The sequence below is a fragment of the Ranitomeya variabilis genome, chromosome 4 (genome assembly GCF_051348905.1).
Source record: "Ranitomeya variabilis isolate aRanVar5 chromosome 4, aRanVar5.hap1, whole genome shotgun sequence".
Taxonomy (NCBI): domain Eukaryota; kingdom Metazoa; phylum Chordata; class Amphibia; order Anura; family Dendrobatidae; genus Ranitomeya; species Ranitomeya variabilis.
In genome coordinates this window covers 45,881,008-45,900,020 of record NC_135235.1, presented here as the reverse complement: position 1 = coordinate 45,900,020, position 19,013 = coordinate 45,881,008, and the positions used below count along the sequence as shown (strand labels likewise).

Sequence of the window (19,013 nt, the reverse complement as noted above, 5' to 3'; positions counted from 1 at the left end):
TAACTACTGCTCCCATTGTTACAGTGCAGTGGAAAGTATTGACCCCCTTCCAGACGAGACCTATTACTACATATTCATCACACTGATGGTTTCTGATAGAGTTGGTACTAATCAATTGGCAGGACCCAGATATGTACTGATAAGTATTGATCTTTATTCATTGTGCCCTACTCTGCCCTTTATCTTTATTATCATTTTCTATGTATAACCCTGAATTGCTTGGAACCACAGTCCTTACGGTGGAGTTTATATGTAAAAGTTTGGGCACCCTTGGTCAAAATTATTGTTATTGTGAACAGTTAAGTAAGCTGATGGTGGTTTTCTAATGTTAGCTATGCGCTTTCTGACCCCTGAGTCTTTAATCCATTTTCTGCAATAAGATTTCAGCCTAATTAACTCAAATGAAGCCATGGTACAATGCCAGAAATAGTACATGGACGAAAGTGGCTTTTGTTTGCAAGGATTTAGTGGACATTTCTATTAGTTCTATTAGGGGAAGGAATTTTGTGCAGGGGGTGCTTGTGCAGATTTTATCAAAGTGCCGTATTTTTCAAAGTGTCAAGGAAGTTAAACATGGCGGTTAGAAAGGGCAGGAGACAGGTAAGACAGTCAAAAAATCTTGTCCCCTGTTCATTTGTACTGCAAAATGTATTCACCCTATGTATTTGTATAATTTATGTTCTAGCTGCTGCAGTCACTCATACCTACCGCCCTTTCCTACACTCTGTGCACTCCATCCACATCAGTCCCTCTATCCTACCCTCTCCTACAGTTCTCACGCTCTTTCTACAATCTTAAACTGCACAAATCCATTCATTCCCACCATACAAAACAAGAGACGCTCTCACAAATCTCTTAACCATCTGATCACTCTCTCTATTCTCCTTCTCCTAGTCGCAGGATATCTCTCTCCTAACCCCTGGCTCATGTTGTAATAGTAAGTTTAACTACATCCCTGCTACATTCAGATACCCTGCACAACTCATTAATATTCTTTGCATATCTTCTGTACACTTTAACTGTGCCCTCTGGAACTCACACTCAGCATGTAACAAACTCTCCTACATCAATTACTTTTTTCTTTCAAACTCCCTTAACCTTCTGACTCTTAGTGAAACTTGGATCCAGCAGTTGGACATGACCGCCACTCCTGCAGCTCTCGTATGTTGGCGTACATTTTTCACATGTCCCCAGACCTGAGAGCAGACAAGGTGGAAGTGTTTGTATGCTCCTTTCATCAAAATGTGCTTTTCAGGTTATCCCCCCAGAACCCCCATTTATTTTCCTTCTTTTGAGGTCCACACTATCATACTTTTTCAGCCTTTCTCCCAGCGAGTGGCATTGTGTATCGCACTCTGGGCTCCTTCCATCAGCTCCTTGATAACTTTACCAACTGGCTTCCATTCTTTCAATTCTGTGACATCCCCACTCTTATCATGGGGTACTTTAACCCCTTCATGACCTTGGGATTTTGGGTTTTTCCGTGTTCGTTTTTCGCTCCCCTCCTTCCCAGAGCCATAACTTTTTTATTTTTATGTCAATATGGCCATGTGAGAGCTTATTTTTTGCGGGACGAGTTGTACTTTTGAACGACATCATTGGTTTTAGCATGTCGTGTACTAGAAAACGGGAAAAAAATTCCAAGTGCGGTGAAATTGCAAAAAAAAGTGCAGTCCCACACTTGTTTTTTGTTTGGCTTTTTTGCTAGGTTCACTAAATGCTAAAACTGACCTGTCACTATTATTCTCCAGGTCATTACGTGTTCATAGACACCAAACATGGCTAGGTTCTCTTTTATCTAAGTGGTGAAAAAAAATTCCAAACTTTGCTAAAAAAAAAAATTGCGCCATTTTCCGATACCTGTAGCGTCTCCATTTTTCATGATCTGGGGTCGGTTGAGAGCTTATTTTTTGTGTCGAGCTGGCATTTTTGATGATACCATTTCGGTGCAGATATGTTCTTTTGATCACGCGTTATTGCATTTTAATGCAATGTCGCGGCGACCAAAAAAAACATAATTCAGGCGTTTCAAATTTTTTTCTCGCTACGCTGTTTAGCAATCAGGTTAATGCTTTTTTTTATTGATAGATCGGGCGATTCTGAAAGCGGCGATACCAAATATGTGTAGGTTTGATTTTTTTTTTTATTGATTTATTTTGAATGGGGCGAAAGGGGGGTGATTTAAACGTTTATTTTTTTTATTTTTTTTTCACATTTTTTTTACTTTTTTTTTTACTTTTGCCATGCTTCATTAGCCTCCATAGGAGGCTAGAAGCTGGCACAACGTGATCGGCTCTGCTACATAGCAGCAATCATCAGATCACTGCTATGCAGCAGAAATGCAGGTGTGCTATGAGCGCCGACCACAGGGTGGCGCTCACAGCTACCGGGGATCAGTAACCATAGAGGTCTCAAGGACCTCTATGGTTACTATTCAGAAGCATCGCTGACCCCCGATCATGTGACAGGGGTCGCGATGCGCTCATTTCTGGCCGCCCGGCCAGAAACGCCGGTTAAATGCCGCTGTCTGCGTTTGACAGCGGCATTTAACTAGTTAATAGCGGTGGGTGAATCGCGATTTCACCCGCCGCTATTGCGGGCACATGTCAGCTGTACAAAACAGCTGACATGTCCCGGCTTTGATGCGGGCTCACCGCCGGAGCCCGCACCAAAGAGGGGATCTGACCTCGGATGTACTATCCCGTCCGAGGTCAGAAAGGGGTTAACATCCTTATTGATGATCCCATCTCCCAAACTGACGCTCATCTTTTATCTCCAACCTACTCTCTCGGTCTTTCATAGCTTACTAACTCTCCTCTCATGCGCTGTAACGGATCTTCTCCCGTCTCTGCTCAGTGCTTGATTTTACTAACTCCCCTTTCCCACTCTATGACTACAACCTTCTTTCATTCTCTGTCAATAACTGTTTCCCTGTTCAGGACACCCTTACTTACCACTCTTATGGAAATTTACGTGCCATGAATACCCAGAAACTTATGAAGAATTTGCATTCACTGTTTGCCTCAATCTCCTCCCTCTAATGTTCCGACTCTGCTCTGAAACAATTTAATGAAACATTGCAAAGAGCCTTGGAAGAAGCTGCACCTCCTATACAAAGAATAACTTGGCACAGATGGTGACAACCCTGGCACATGCTATAAACACGATTTCTCCAGCGGTGCTCAAGGTGCGATGAACATCTATGGAGAAAATCCAGCCTGGATGAAGATTTCATCCAGGACAAGTTTATGCTTAAAACATACAACTCTGTCCTTCACCTCTCCAATCAAGCTTACTTCAAGACCCTCATCACCGCACTACCTTACAATCCTAAAAGACTCTTTGACACTTTCCTCAGTCCAAGAGTTTAGGCCCCAACAACTAACCTCAATGGTGACAATCTGGCTATTATTTCAGAGAAAAAATTGACCATATCCGACTGGAAGTTTTCTTCCAATCCCTTAATATCATGCATTCTCCTCCCTCCCGCACTCCATCTAGCTCACTTTCTGTCTTTGCACTGGTAATGGAAGGAAAAATGAGCAGGCTCCTCGCATCTTCTCTATCTACTAACTGCACCAGTGACCCTATTCCCTCATATCTCCTTCAGTCCCTTTCCCCAGCTGCCACCACACACCTACCTAAAATTTTTAACATCTCCCTCTCATCTGGTTTCTTTCCCTCTTCTTTCAAACATGCCAGCATACACTCACTACTTAAAAAACATCGCTTGACCAAAATTGCGCTGTCTCTAATTGTCTCTTCTTGTCTAAACTTCTGGAACGTTTGGTCCACTCCCGTCTAATCCACTATCTCTCATATAAATCTCTTCTTGACCCTTTAAAATCCGGTTTCCACTCTTTACACTCTACTTAAATTGCACTTACTAAAGTTCTCCTGGATCTCTCTGCAGCATTCGACACTGTGGATCACCGGCTCCTCCTCACTATGCCACTATGCTCTGCTCTATCGACCTCCAGGAAACTGTTATCTCTTGGTTCTTATCCTACCTCTCTGACCGCTCCTTGAGTATATCTTTTGCAGGCTACTCTTCCCCTTACTGTCAGGGTTCCTCAGGGTTCAGTCATAGGCCTCTTCCTCTTCTCTATACACCACCCCTATTGGACAAACTATTAGTAGATTCTGTTTTCAGTACCATCTATATGCTGATGACACCCAATTACACACATGAACTCTGCATTACCACAAAATACCAGAGATTGCCTTTCCGCTGTCTGTTACATCATTAACATCATGTACTCCCTCTATCGTAAGCTGGATCTGTCAAAAACTAAACTCCATGTGTTTCCTCCCTCTACTAACCTTCCCGAACCCAATATTGCCATTTCCGTGTGTGGTTCTAGCTTTATTACCCAGCGGTACGCCCATTTTCATGGGGTTATACTTGACTCAGATCTTTCCTTCACTCTTAACATCCAATCACTCACTCGCTCATTTCACCTACACCTCAAAAATATCTCTAGAATTTGACCTTTTTTACCTTTAACTCTGGAAAAACTCTTACTGTTGCTTTTATTCTCTCTCGTCTGGACTACTGCAACTCTCTACTAATCGGTCTCCCTCTTACTAAACCCTTCCCTCTCCAATCAATCCCAACTTTTCTAAAATTATTTATGAATTACAGACCATATCAAAGTTGAATGTGTCCTGGAAAAAATTGCAATCCAAATGCAAAAATGATTTCTAGCTCCAACTACATGGATTTAAGTAAAGGAAAAATATTGTTTCTATCCTATGAAAGGTAGGTTCATCATGATATACAAGTCCTATCTTAGAGATGTCATTTTAGACTAGGGCAAAGTAGTAGAGTCATAAACAGAAGATGCTGTATAAAAAATAATCCATTCACTGGGGTAACTTTGGAGTTCCAATGTCAGCCATGTTTCAGTAATAAATATGTTCTCATTGGATATAATGGATGATATGCACAAGGGCAGTGTACTAGTTTAAGCTAAATGCTTGCCTAATATAGATCCGTTCCGTTGCTTTATAAGAGGGTCATTGGTACTGGGGATCACATTTTAATGGATGTTATCGCTTGGAAATGCAAAACCTCGATTTACTAAACTGATAATTAAATATGCATTGCAGTATATCATATTGACATCTCTCCACTAGTATCTATTTATAAAATGGACACATTGAATCTGTAAGAATTTTTACAATATTTAATAAATTCCATGCGGATGATAGATCATTTTAGTTCCATTTCTAAGATACATGTGCAGAGTAAATTACAAAGCCTTAAAATATTCCAAAAGCTTAAGGAATTCTTTGGCTTCTACACCTGTCGTCAAGTATAATCTGTGTACAGCAGGAAAGATGCTGAGATGAATTACAGAAAATGATGGCGGGTCTTTATCTGTCTATAGGAGGTGGATCCCAGTATTTATCTCTCTACAGGAAGTGAGGGTTGGTCTTTGTCTCTTTACAGGAAGTGAGGGTTGGTCTTTGTCTCTTTACAGGAAGTGAGGGTTGGTCTTTGTCTCTTTACAGGAAGTGAGGGTTGGTCTTTGTCTGTCTATAGGGAGTGAGGGTTGGTCTTTGTCTCTTTACAGGAAGTAAGGGCTGGTCTTTGTCTCTTTACAGGAAGTGAGGGTTGGTCTTTGTCTCATTACCAGAAGTGAGGGCTGGTCTGTCTCTTTACAGGAAGTGAGGGTTGGTCTTTGTCTCTACAGGAAGTGAGGGTTGGTCTTTGTCTCTTTACAGGAAGTAAGGGCTGGTCTTTGTCTCTTTACAGGAAGTGAGGGTTGGTCTTTGTCTCTTTACAGGAAGTGAGGGTTGGTCTTTGTCTGTCTATAGGGAGTGAGGGTTGGTCTTTGTCTCTTTACAGGAAGTAAGGGCTGGTCTTTGTCTCTTTACAGGAAGTAAGGACTGGTCTTTGTCTCTTTACAGGAAGTAAGGACTGGTCTTTGTCTCTTTACAGGAAGTGAGGGTTGGTCTTTGTCTCTTTACAGGAAGTGAGGGTTGGTCTTTGTCTCTTTACAGGAAGTGAGGGTTGGTCTTTGTCTCTCTACAGGAAGTAAGGGCTGGTCTTTGTCTCTTTACAGGAAGTGAGGGTTGGTCTTTGTCTCTTTACCAGAAGTGAGGGCTGGTCTTTGTCTCTTTACCAGAAGTGAGGGCTGGTCTTTGTCTCTTTACAAGAGGTGAGGGTTGGTCTTTGTCTCTTTACAGGAAGTGAGGGCTAGTCTTTGTCTCTTTACAGGAAGTGAGAGCTGGTCTTTGTCTCTTTACAGGAAGTGAGGGTTGGTCTTTGTCTCTTTACAGGAAGTGAGGGCTGGTCTTTGTCTCTTTACAGGAAGTGAGGGTTGGTCTTTGTCTATTTACAGGAAGTGTGGGCTGGTCCTTGTCTTTTTACAGGATATGAGCGCTAGTATTTGCCTCTCTACAGGAAATGGGGGTAGACCTTTGTCTCTCTAGAGCAAGGGAGGGTAGTCTTTGTCTCTCTACAAGAGGTAGGAGCGGGTCTTTATCTCTGTACGGGAAGTGGGTCAAGTCTTCTTCAGAAAGTGGAGTCAGGTCTCTTTCTCTCTATAGGAGGTGGGTGTGGGTATTTTTCTCTTTACAGGAAGTGAGAATTGTCTTTGTCTCTCTTCATGAGTTGGGAGCGGGTTTTTGACTCTATAAAGCAAGTAAGGGCTGGTCTTTGTTTCACTACAGAAACTGAGGGTCCTGTTTTTATTTTTTCACAGAAAGAGCAGGCTCATCTTTGTCTCTCCACAGGTAGTGAGGACTGGTATTTGCCTCTCTAAAGGAAGCAAGGGTGGGTTTTTGTCTCTTTACAGGAAATCGGGGAGTGTCTTTGTTTCTCTGCTCCTACTCTCCTGTCATTCTGCATATAAGCTTAACCGAAAGGTATGCTTTCAGTTCTTGGCCGATAAGTCATTAGAAAATGATAAGCACAATGCAGGCTGGGAAGAAAAGGACTGAAAGCTCCAGTTCCTATAGTGCTGGCAGAATGCTATTGAAGTGTAACTCACTGAAAAAGAGCAGATAGCAAGTTACAGAAATTATGTTATTTAGGGCTGTTTTTAACATTATTGGCTGGTATGTACAGCAAAAGCAGATTTAACTTGTTGTGAAGAATGAGGGCAGCAAGGCCATACTTTTCTATAGATCTGGAGAAAAAGAATAGTTAGACTTTAAGTCGGAGATGAAGTAATTATCATATTAGAAGCTTCACAAATGTGTATATATACATGAAGTGCTATACAGTTTCATCCAAGCACATTGCGCACATATCCAGCCACATACGAAGGTGCTCACCTTACTCTTTTCCTGCTGGAGTTCTATTTGAATATCGGTGAGTTTAGCCCTCAGGTCTTCATTGGCAGACTGTAAGGAAGCTAGCGCATCAGGTCTCTCTGCCTTAACTCTGCTGCTGGTGCCCTTCTTTGACATTGTGAGGTGGAGTGACTAGAAGGGTGCAGACCGGATCAGAGAGGGGTCCTCTCTGCTTCACAGAGTCAAGCGCCTAGTATTCATTTTCTACATTTTTCTTGCTATCTGTAAAAAAAAAAGTCACATTAGTGCACCTTAGATCATTAGTATCGGATGATATTGAACCATCTCAGCTTTATTGATATTAACCCCTTCATGACTGGAGGTATTTTCATCTTTGCATATTCATTTTTAGCTCCCTTCCTTGCCAAAGCCATAACTTTTTTTATTTTTGGTCAATATGGCCATGTGAGGGCTTGCTTCTTGCAGAACAAGTTGTACTTTTGAAAAACACCATTGGTTTTAACATATCGTGTACTGGAAAACAGAAAAAAGATTCCAAATGCAGTGAAATTGCAAAAAAAAGTGCAATTCCACAATTGTTTTTTGTTTTGCTTTTTTACTATGTTCTCTAAATGCTAAAACTGACTTCCATTATGATTCTCCAGGTCATTATGAGTTCATGGACACCAAACATGTCTAGGTTCTTTTTTATCTAAAAAAATTGCGCCATTTTCAGATACCTGTAGCGTCTCCATTTTTTTGTCATCTCGGGTTGGGTGAGGGATTATTTTTTTGCGTGTCGAGCTGACATTTTTAATGATACCATTTTGGTGCAGATACGATCTTTTGTTCGCCCGTTATTGCATTTTAATGCAATGTTGCGGTGACCAAAAAAACATAATTCTGGTGTTTTGACTTTTTTCTCATTACGCCTTTTAGCGATCAGGTTAATTTTTTTATATTGATAGATCGGGCGATTCTGAATGCAGCGATACCAAATATGTGTATGTTTGATTTTTTTATTGTTTTATTTTGAATGGGGCAAAAGTGGGGGTGATTTGAACTTTTATTTTTTTAATTTTTTTATATTTTTAAAAACATTTTTTGTTACTTTTAGCATGCTTCAATAGTCTCCATGGGAGACTAGAAACTGCCATAACCCGATCGCCTCTGCTACATACAGGCGATGATCAGATCGCCTGTATGTAGCAGAATTGGTCACTCGCTATGACCACCGACCACCGCATGGTGCTCATAGAAATCCGGCATGACAACCATAGAGGTCTGTTGGAGACCTCTGGTTGTCATGCCAACCCATCGGCGACCCGCGGTCATGTGACACAGGCGCCGATGGGTGGGATGTCTGTCGCGCTTGCCGGAAGCGCATGTTAAATGCCGCTGTCAGAGTTTAACAACAGCATTTAACAGGTTAACAGCTGCGGGAGGATCACGATTCCTCCCGCCGCTGTTAGTGGCTCATGTCAGCTGTTTAGAACAGCTGACATGTGCCAGAAAAGATGTGTCCACATCAAAGGGAGGGTGTCTGACATTGGCGTATTATTACACCCGATGTCAGAAAGGGGTTAATAAAGGTTGGCCCTATGAGGACCAGCAGGTTATCAGAAGCTTAAAAAGAAGCAAGGGCAGCTATGGTGTTTTCAAGCAGTGGCCACTGCTGGGGAAATGTGTTATTACAAGGCGCAAAGTTATGCAGAGTCCTCCAGAGTAGGAACTTCACATAGCAGCTGCTGTCCACACTGGCTTTTATAGGGGGGCTAAGAATAGGGAACCTCCCTTATTGACCACCAGCAATTCAGTGCAAGAGGCTCTGCGCAGCCTAATTCTTTAGATTGAATGAGGTCCTATGGGTCAAACACCAACAATAATATCCCCTACATTACAAAAAGACCCTGCTCGAGTCTGAGTGTGAAGATTTACGGTGAGCCCATGCTTTACATGGACTGGTTATTTTCAATTTTTGTTCTGTTATATCTTTCTGTATCCAGAAGAGGCTGTTTTATTTGGTTAAACCAGATGGGTTATGGACATTTAATAAACCAGTCGCTTGTTTTTGAACAGACGAACTGAATACTTACGTGGGAACCAGTTTCTAGCACAGAGCCGATCCCTCACAATATATAATGTATATATACTGTATGTCCACCAATTTTCTTTTTTTATTTGCCACTGTTAGTGGGGTTTTAGGATATTCAAATGTTTCTCCTGATTCATCATTTGCGACTTTTCAAAAAGTTGCAAAGTTTGTCCCCAATCTACTCTAGTCGCCCCCTGGAGAGATTTTTTATTTTTTTGATTTTTAGCAACTTTTGCAACATTTTACAAAACATGTAACTCTGCTCTAAAAAATTGCAAAAAGAGTTAAAGATGAAAAAAGGTCATTTTTTATTCAATGCAAAACTCATATATCGTGTACAATATTTTGATGAATCTGGTGCAAACCCCCCCCCAAAACATTAGAATACCACAAGATAAAAAAAAAGGCTTTAAAAAAAAAAAGCAAGTGATGAACTGGGTTCACAAACTTTCTTTAGAGCCCCATTTCTCTGATGGTGGGTGGCTCACCATCCAGACTTTCACTAACCATGATTTCTCATCAGTCACTTTTTTTTTAAAGTTTCACTTTAAGTCTCAATTTTTGCATCGCAAAAATTACTTTTCACAAAAACGTATTGTTTTCTAGGCTTGCATTGCCAAAGTCTTGGCATTTACGAAAGTTTTGGAACCCAATGCTGCCCGACGGATCTGACTGACTTACAAATGGGTCCATAAGATTTAGCCATTGGCAGAAAGAAAAGGGCTGCAAATAGCGCAATTATTAGAATCAAACCTGATTGAAGTTGTGACCACAATTATAGACGGCGCCTTATATGACTTATTATAAAGAGACTGCGATACACTGCACATCAGATATTTCCTCATTCATGTGTAATCAATGAAATTAGACCCTAAATAAAACTCTGTGTATAGAGAAATATAAAGACCAATAAGTCGAATAAATTGGATTACTGCAATGTAAAGGTTTTCCAATACAAAGTTAACATCGGACCATTGTTCACACACACTCCAGGGAATCTGAGTCCCCATAGAGCTATGGCTTACGGAGATGCATTTTCATGGCACATTAAGTGGTTTATGATCTGGTTCCTAGTCGATAACTCCATCATATGTATTCAGTAATATGTGTGGAACAAATCCTGATTGACTGTAGAATACAATTGTCAAAACACCCAATGAAGCCTAGATTCTTTTATACTCCAATAACAAAAAAGACCATTTATAGAGGCCGACCAAATCATAAAAGAAGAACTAAATCCACAGACGCGACTAACAATAACCATATTGAAGCCAGGTCCCGATCAAATTATTAGAATAGCAAATATCCAATTACGGAGATAATAAAGGCTGAAATAATGAGACAAAATGCGTTGTACATGAAACAAACAAAAAAGTATAGGATAAACCATCCTCTAAGAGTTCTCCTTCAATGGAAGTCTTCAAACAGAGGACATCTCTCTGAGATGGTTTAGTGGATCCTGCATTGAGCATCGAAGAGGTCCCTTCCAACTCTAACATTCTATTATCTATCTATCTATCTATCTATCTATCTATCTATCTATTATCTATCTATCTATCTATCTATCTATCTATCTATTAATCACAAGAGGTGGTGAATTCTCTTTCAATGGAAGTCTTCAAACAGAGGCTGGACAGACATCTGTCTGAGATGGTTTAGTGGATCCTGCATTGAGCAGGGGGTTGGACACGATGACCCTGGAGGTCCCTTCCAACTCTAACATTCTATCTATCTATCTATCTATCTATCTATCTATCTATTATTCACAAGAGGTGGTGAGTTCTCCTTCAATGGAAGTCTTCAAACAGAGGCTGGACAGACATCTGTCTGGGATGGTTTGGTGAATCCTGCATTGAGCAGGGGGTCGGAAACTTTGACCCTGGAGGTCCCTTCCAACTAACATTCTATTATCTATCTATCTATCTATCTATCTATCTATCTATCTATCTATCTATCTATCTATCTATTAATCACAAGAGGTAGTAGAGAGTTCTCCTTCAATGGAAGTCTTCAACAGATGCTGGACAGACATCTGTCTGGGATGGTTTAGTGAATCCTGCATTGAGCAGGGGGTCGGAAACTTTCACCCTGGAGGTCCCTTCCAACTCTAGCTTTCTAGGATTCCATGATAGCATTCTTGCATCTTGTGCCTCCATTTGTCACATCTACTCAGCAGCGCCATTCCCACTCTGATTTGTGGACTTGTTCTGCTATTCGTGTATTGTTTTGTAGAAATCCGGAGTCCAGACTGGAGGATACTGTTTCTGTCCAGAGGAGCCAAAGAACTTTCATAAGTCTTCTCAGTTTTGTCTTCTATGGAGTTGTGCTCATTCATTTGCACCAGTACTAAGATGAGCAGATATCCACTGCATCGTCACGTTAAATATTGCAGTTATTATTACTTTTAGATATCTCTGCCCCCTCTTTATTTTTTGAAGATCCTTTAGTTGCAAATACAGTTGTTTTACCTTTTTTTTTTTTATCATAAATCAATAGTACATGTGGATTTAAAAACTTTGCAATATACATTTTCAGAGAAAACTGTTTTTTTCTGCTTCTGAACTGATTATTCATTTTCAATTCATGGGTAAAATCTGTCTTAAGTGAATATAGATTTTCCCATTTCTGAGATAGGAGATGACAGTTGGTGCTCATAGAGTTCTATGGAGAACTTGCTGCAGAATGTCTGTGTCTGCCTCTAGATCGTCCCCCTCTTCTCACCATAGAATTTTAAAAGCACTAACTGTCATCTCCTATCTCAGTAATGGGAAAATCTGTCTTCACTGAAGACAGATTTTAAGGATTTTACCCATGAATTGATAGTGAAAGATAAATCCACAAAGAGAAAAAAGCAAATCTCTCTAATAAGATATATTACAAAGTTGTTTAAGTTGATGTGCACTAATTATTTATGACATAAAAATTATAGCGACGCTTACTCTTTAAGCCCAGACATATATCAAAGCCATGTCCTAGCCAACGCCCAATGATATAGTGTTGTAAAGCCTAAGCTCATGGCCGTATGTAAACCAAATCCTTGCCAAATTACAAGGACGATCCGGGTCTAAACATAATCACATAATGGGAACAGATCCAAGCCAAACACATAAAGCAAATCAATAAAAAAAAAATTCAAAGGTAGACTTATGAATCCTATTAAACTGCTTATTATGATATATTTTCATTTTGTTGTCTCAATTGTAAAAAGGTTATTTTAAAAAATACTCTAGAGCTAGACTTAAAGGGGTTTTGCAGGCTTGGGGCTCAAGCCTGCAGTCAATGTATGTGCCCGCAGACTTGTGAATTCTCACAGAGCGCACAGTGTGCGCTGTCAGGATTTTCCGATGTCGGCGCCAGGAGCGGGTGGTCATAGGGCCACAAGCATGCAAATCGCATACTTTTGGCCACATTCTGACTAGACTTAACCAACCTTGCATTGAACGAGGCCGCGCATGTTTAGTCTGCACCTGACCGCATGTATGCATATCCGCTCCCAGAGCTGCCACCTAACAATCCTGACAGTGTGCACTGTACACACTGTGCAGATTCACAAGTCTGCAGCCACATAGAGTTTTTATATGATGTAAACATGGAGACACGTAAGTCTGAATCGGAACTGTATAAATTCAGTATATTTTCTCATAAATTCCTTATAAACCTGTGCAAAAACACCACTGTATAAAAGGCTGTAGATTTACTGTCTAGGTTTTCCTTGAGTGCAGTGTAACAATGCACAGAACGCTCTTCCAACAAACCTACGTAGCCGTCATCTGTTTCTGAAAACAAGTTCTATTAGATGATGTAACGTGCCGTGCTTACCCGCTACATTAGATTCCAGCGCACATTGTATGACCAGTCGCACTAATACATAATATATGATATTGTGCAGCCATAACGCCGCGCAGGCACAATATTCTCATGACGTGTTTTTTACAAGTCAAATATTATTTAGAACAATCACCCCGCCTCTTCCTTCCCAAATCTGCTGAAAACCATCTATGGGATTAGCAAACTGCAGCCGATGGGCCAGAAATGAGCTGTGACCTGGATTCTGGAATCAGCTGGAAACACTCTGTGAGTAAAGCCCTGATCTGATTCTGGAAACATAAATAAAGTCAATGCAAATTTTTTTACAAAATTTTATTCTACAAAAAATACACGCCGTGTACAGGTCATGATATTACAGTATAAAATCCTTTGTGTCAAATTAATCAATAAAAAAAATCAATAAATCCCTTGTTTTGGGTCCTTTCCCTTGGCAAAGCTGTGTGCATGGACCCGGTATGGCAGGACGAGTCCTTACAAGCCCATATTATGGATGTAGGCATCCTAAGTGCCATCATGTGCAGGCTATGATACTTGTTTTTTACAGAAGACCTATGAAATCAATGGGACATAGAGTTTAGGTATGTGCCCATAAAAGCCTACAAGGGTCTGTAATAAAGCAAGAAGGCTACTTGGTCATATGCGCAGGACTTATTCTCGCTAACTTTTGAAACTGGTTATATAAACGTTATACCAAATTCAACTTAAAGCGATGGTTCGAAGCTAATATTGATTTTTATCCTAAATGTCTATTTTTTTTCAATAATATAATAGTTTTTCTAATACGGTTTAATTAAAAAGTCCCACCCTTTCCCTCTCTAATGTAAATTCTTTATTTTATTTTATTACCTATGTCTGTTTTGATGAGAATCCCCAGTGCATGTTAGGATACTCAAATGATACATCATCAGGCACTGCCACAGCCTCTGCCCCCACCGCGAAACGAAGCGTCATCAGTCAAACCCATTTCAGGGGCTGAGCCTGCTCTGCTGAGCATGTGTCGATTGCCAATTCCAACGTATACTCAGTAGAGTTCCCTTGTCACTGTGCGATATTCTTTTTACTGCACAGTGACAGTGCGCTCCCATGACGGCGCTAATTAGAAGTGATGAGCTAGAAACAGAGCGCACTGTCAGTGCAATTGTGAGTAAAGAATGCAGTGAGCATCACTTTCGGAGGCGGGGTTGGTGTCTGCTTCCCACATTCTCTCCTTACAATGTGCATTGACAGTGCACTTTTTGCTGATTCCTCACTTCTCATTAGAGCCAGCAAGGGAGCGCACTGTCACTGTGCACTGAAATAAAAATTGCACAGTAAGTATTGTGTCAAAATTAACATCTGATGCATGCCCCAGAAAGGGACGTCACTGATGACACTTTGTTTCAGAGGCTGCACCAGTGACTGGGGATTATCAAATGAAGTGTCACCAAAACGTAACTAGGCAAAAAAATAAAATAAAGCGGATAGATTAGAGAGGTGAGAGTAGGGACTTTTTAATTAAACCATATAAGAAAAAATATTATATTATTAAAATAGAGATAGAGACATTTAGAATGAAAATCAATACTAGTTTCAGACCACCCCTTTTATTAGATGGGATTCCCCAACATCGAGATTTATCCCCTATCCATTGCCATAGACAATTAATGAAGCGGAGGTCAATCTCATGCACCTCTGCTGTGTTTAAGACAAGTCTCTGCAGAGTCTTATTCTCGGGATCACTGGTCGGACCCCAGGCACATGGATAGGGGACAAAATTGCAATTTCAGGAGAACCCCTTTAATGAAGGTCTGGCTTACAAGGGTTGTACAGGATTAAAAAAAGTCCCTTTTTTGTTTATTTTTTATTTTTTTGTAAAGGTTGTGCCTGGTATTCTTTACTTGAACTCCCTTAAAGGGTGACTTTCGTGACTTCAACCACAGACGATGGAACTTTGGAAAGAGTCGGGAGCGACTGAGCTACGGTGTTTCCATATCTGATATAGAAATGAATGGGAGTTACATTAACCGCTTAGTTCAGACACTCTTGGCTCTTTCCATTGTTCCACCTCCAGTGGTTGAAGCTTGGATGGAGTTTTTTCTGTCTCAGCCATGAAAGACTTAAAAGTGAATAACCCTTTACAGGATGCCATTATTTCATCATGCGCATTCATGTTCACCGAAGCTTAAACCAAATTGCCCAGCTGATACGATGCACGCAGAAGAAGAGCTTGGGATGCCATCATCACTGCCCTTTTCTGAAGCCATTTTTTGTATATAAGCAGCTTCATCTCCATTCATGGATTGTTCGTGCATTCATAACATTTATTGATGGGTTCATCTGGTTAATATTCCAGGCACAGCACAGAGATAATTTAGAGTCATCAACAGATCGATAACCAGGATCTTTATCATTCCTAAGGTGTCACGGTTGGTGGAAATCTGTCAATTTTCATGCAGCTCACTTATGGGAAGGAAAGCAGCCGTATTTCATGGCACGATATCACCACTAATAACATTCACCTCTGTTTGTAGAACATCTAGTCTCAGTTCACTTTTGCTTCGAAGGTCACTAGTAGAAGAGAAGTGGAATCCAATCATCCAATTACGCTATATTTTCTGTAAGCTACTCCTGAGGCCAAACATAATTACTAGGTCCTAATTCAGTAATGTGATTAGCTTTGTCAGATACAACAGTGTAATAGCACTTGCAATGTACAGGTGTACAATACGGTCACTGCATCTGCTTTGTTTCAGGTGGATTGTGAGCGCAGAGGAGGACTAAAACTATATCTGACCATTATATGACTTGTATTCTGGATCTTCATCAGTGTTACCCTCTCGTAGCTTAGTTTCTAATTTTTGGTTATCATTGAGCACCACTGATGTCATCATTGATGTTTCCCATACACAGTAGACAAAAGGAAGAGGATATCCTGCTCCCCTATCACTTTACCTACCCCCAGGAGCAAATGCACCATTGAAGACATTATGTAGCAATACTGAGCAGTGTAGCAGTGAATCTGGCACTGGGGTTAGATAAACCCTTACTAGAAAGCAACAGTAGTATATATGTGCCTCTCTCTTGCTCTAGGCTCTTTCACTTCCCTCTGTGGGCAGCATGTAACCTGTTGTGAATTAGACTTTTTGGCTCCCTCTTGTGGTTACTAGTGATATTACTCTGGGAGTTTCTTCCCTCAGTTTGCACCCACCTGGGCCGTTAGTCCAGGGGTGTTGCTATATAAACTTCCTGGATCCTTAGTCCAGTGCCTGGAATCGTTGTAATCAGATCCTTTCTGTTTGCTCCTATCTGCTGGTCCCGGTTCGTGCTAAATTAAGCTAAGTCCTGCTTCTTTGATTTTTGGGTTATTTGCTTGCTCTCATTTTTGTCCAGCTTGTACTAAATGTGATTCCTGACCTTGCTGGAAGCTCTAGGGGGCTGGTGTTCTCCCCCCGGGCCGTTAGACGGTTCGGGGGTTCTTGAATTTCCAGCGTGGATATTTTTGATAGGGTTTTTGCTGACCATATAAGTTATCTTACTATATTCTGCTATTAGCTAGTGGGCCTCTCTTTGCTAAATACCTAGCTCATTCTTACGTTTGTCTTTTCCTCTTACCTCACCGTTATTATTTGTTGGGGGCTTGTATCCAACTTTTGGGGTCTTTTCTCTGGAGGCAAGAAAGGTCTTTCTTTTCCCTTCTAGGGTTAGTTAGTTCTCCGGCTGGCGCGAGATGTCTAGAATCAACGTAGGCACGTTCCCCGGCTGCTGTTATTTGTGGTGCTAGGATTAGATATATGGTCAGCCCAGTTACCACTGCCCTATGAGCGGGTTTTTGTGTTTGCAGACTTAGTAAATATTTCTGAGACCCTCTGCCATTGGGGTCATAACAGTATGCCAGGCCAACATTGAATGTTTATGCATTGCAGAAGTGGGATAATAAGAAAGGAAATTCTGAGTTTTTTTTTTCCCTTCCTTCTCTTCCTCCCCTTTACCTTTGAGTGGCGTGTGCTTGCTGCAGACATGAATGTCCAGACCTTGATTACAAGTGTAAACCAGCTTGCTGCTCGTGTGCAGGGCATACAAGATTTTGTTACCAGTAGTCCTATGTCTGAACCTAAAATACCTATTCCAGAACTGTTTTCTGGAGACCGATTTAGGTTTAGGAATTTCAAGAATAATTGTAAATTGTTTCTTTCTCTGAGACCCCGTTCATCTGGAGATTCAGCTCAGCAAGTTAAAATTGTTATTTCTTTTTTACGGGGCGACCCTCAGGATTGGGCTTTCTCGCTAGCGCCAGGAGATCCGGCATTGGCAAATATTGATGCGTTTTTTCTGGCGCTCGGATTGCTTTACGAGGAACCCAATCTTGAAGTTCAGGCAGAAAAAGCCTTGCTGGCTATTTCTCAGGGCCAGGATGAAGCTGAAGTGTATTGCCAAAAATTTCGGAAATGGTCCGTGCTTACTCAGTGGAATGAGTGTGCTCTGGCCGCAAATTTCAGAAATGGCCTTTCTGAAGCCATTAAGAATGTGATGGTGGGTTTCCCCATTCCTACAAGTCTGAATGATTCCATGGCGCTGGCTATTCAAATTGACCGGCGTTTGCGGGAGCGCAAAACCGCTAATCCTCTGGTGGTGTTGTCTGAACAAACACCTGATTTAATGCAATGTGATAGAATTCAGACTAGAAATGAGCGGAAAAATCATAGACGTCAGAATGGGTTGTGTTTTTACTGTGGTGATTCTACACACGTTATATCAGCATGCTCTAAACGCCTAACAAGGGTTGTTAGTCCTGTCGCCATTGGTAATTTGCAACCTAAATTTATTTTGTCTGTGACTTTAATTTGCTCATTGTCTTCTTACCCTGTTATGGCGTTTGTGGATTCAGGTGCTGCCCTGAGTCTTATGGATCTGTCATTTGCCAAGCGCTGTGCTTTTGTTCTTGAACCGTTGGTAAATCCTATTCCTCTTAGAGGTATTGATGCTACGCCATTGGCGGAAAATAAACCGCAGTTTTGGACGCAGGTAACCATGTGCATGACTCCTGAACATCGGGAGGTGATTCGTTTTCTTGTTCTGCATAAAATGCATGATTTGGTCGTTTTGGGGCTGCCATGGTTACAGACCCACAATCCAGTCTTGGATTGGAAGGCAATGTCTGTGTCAAGTTGGGGCTGTCAGGGAATTCATGCTGATTCCCCGCCGGTGTCTATTGCTTCCTCTACTCCTTCGGAAGTTCCTGAGTATTTGTCTGATTATCAGTATGTGTTCAGCGAGTCCAGATCCGGTGCTCTGCCTCCTCATAGGGACTGTGACTGCGCCATAGATTTGATTCCAGGTAGTAAATTTCCTAAGGGAAGATTATTTAATCTGTCTGTACCTGAGCATGCCGCAATGCGTTCGTATATCAAGGAGTCTCTGGAGAAGGGGCATATCCGTCCATCCTCTTCCCCTCTTGGTGCGGGATTCTTTTTTGTGGCCAAGAAGGACGGATCTTTGAGACCTTGTATTGACTATCGGCTTCTGAATAAAATCACTGTTAAATTTCAGTATCCTTTGCCTCTGTTGTCGGACTTGTTTGCCCGGATTAAAGGTGCCAAGTGGTTCACCAAGATAGATCTTCGTGGCGCGTACAACCTTGTGCGCATTAAGCAAGGAGATGAATGGAAGACTGCATTTAATACGCCCGAAGGTCATTTTGAGTACTTGGTGATGCCTTTTGGGCTCTCTAATGCGCCCTCAGTGTTTCAGTCCTTTATGCATGATATTTTCCAGAAGTATCTGGATAAATTTATGATTGTTTATCTGGATGATATTCTGGTTTTCTCTGAAGATTGGGACTCACATGTGGAGCAGGTCAGGATGGTGT

The 19,013-nt window shown here is 41.3% G+C and overlaps 1 protein-coding gene across 9 annotated transcripts in view; it reads right to left on the bottom strand.

Annotated features, from left to right (window-relative positions):
- JAKMIP3 (Janus kinase and microtubule interacting protein 3) overlaps positions 1–19,013 on the bottom strand; it is a 177,625-nt gene that overhangs the window by 104,980 nt on the left and 53,632 nt on the right. For all 9 annotated transcript variants that reach the window (XR_013214449.1, XR_013214448.1, XR_013214447.1 and 6 more), the window contains exon 2: positions 7,288–7,527. Coding sequence is in view for 1 of the 9 variants with exons in the window: in XM_077258438.1 (XP_077114553.1) it covers positions 7,288–7,422 (135 nt within the window). In the remaining 8 variants the exon portion in view is untranslated. The remainder of the gene's footprint in view (positions 1–7,287; positions 7,528–19,013) is intronic.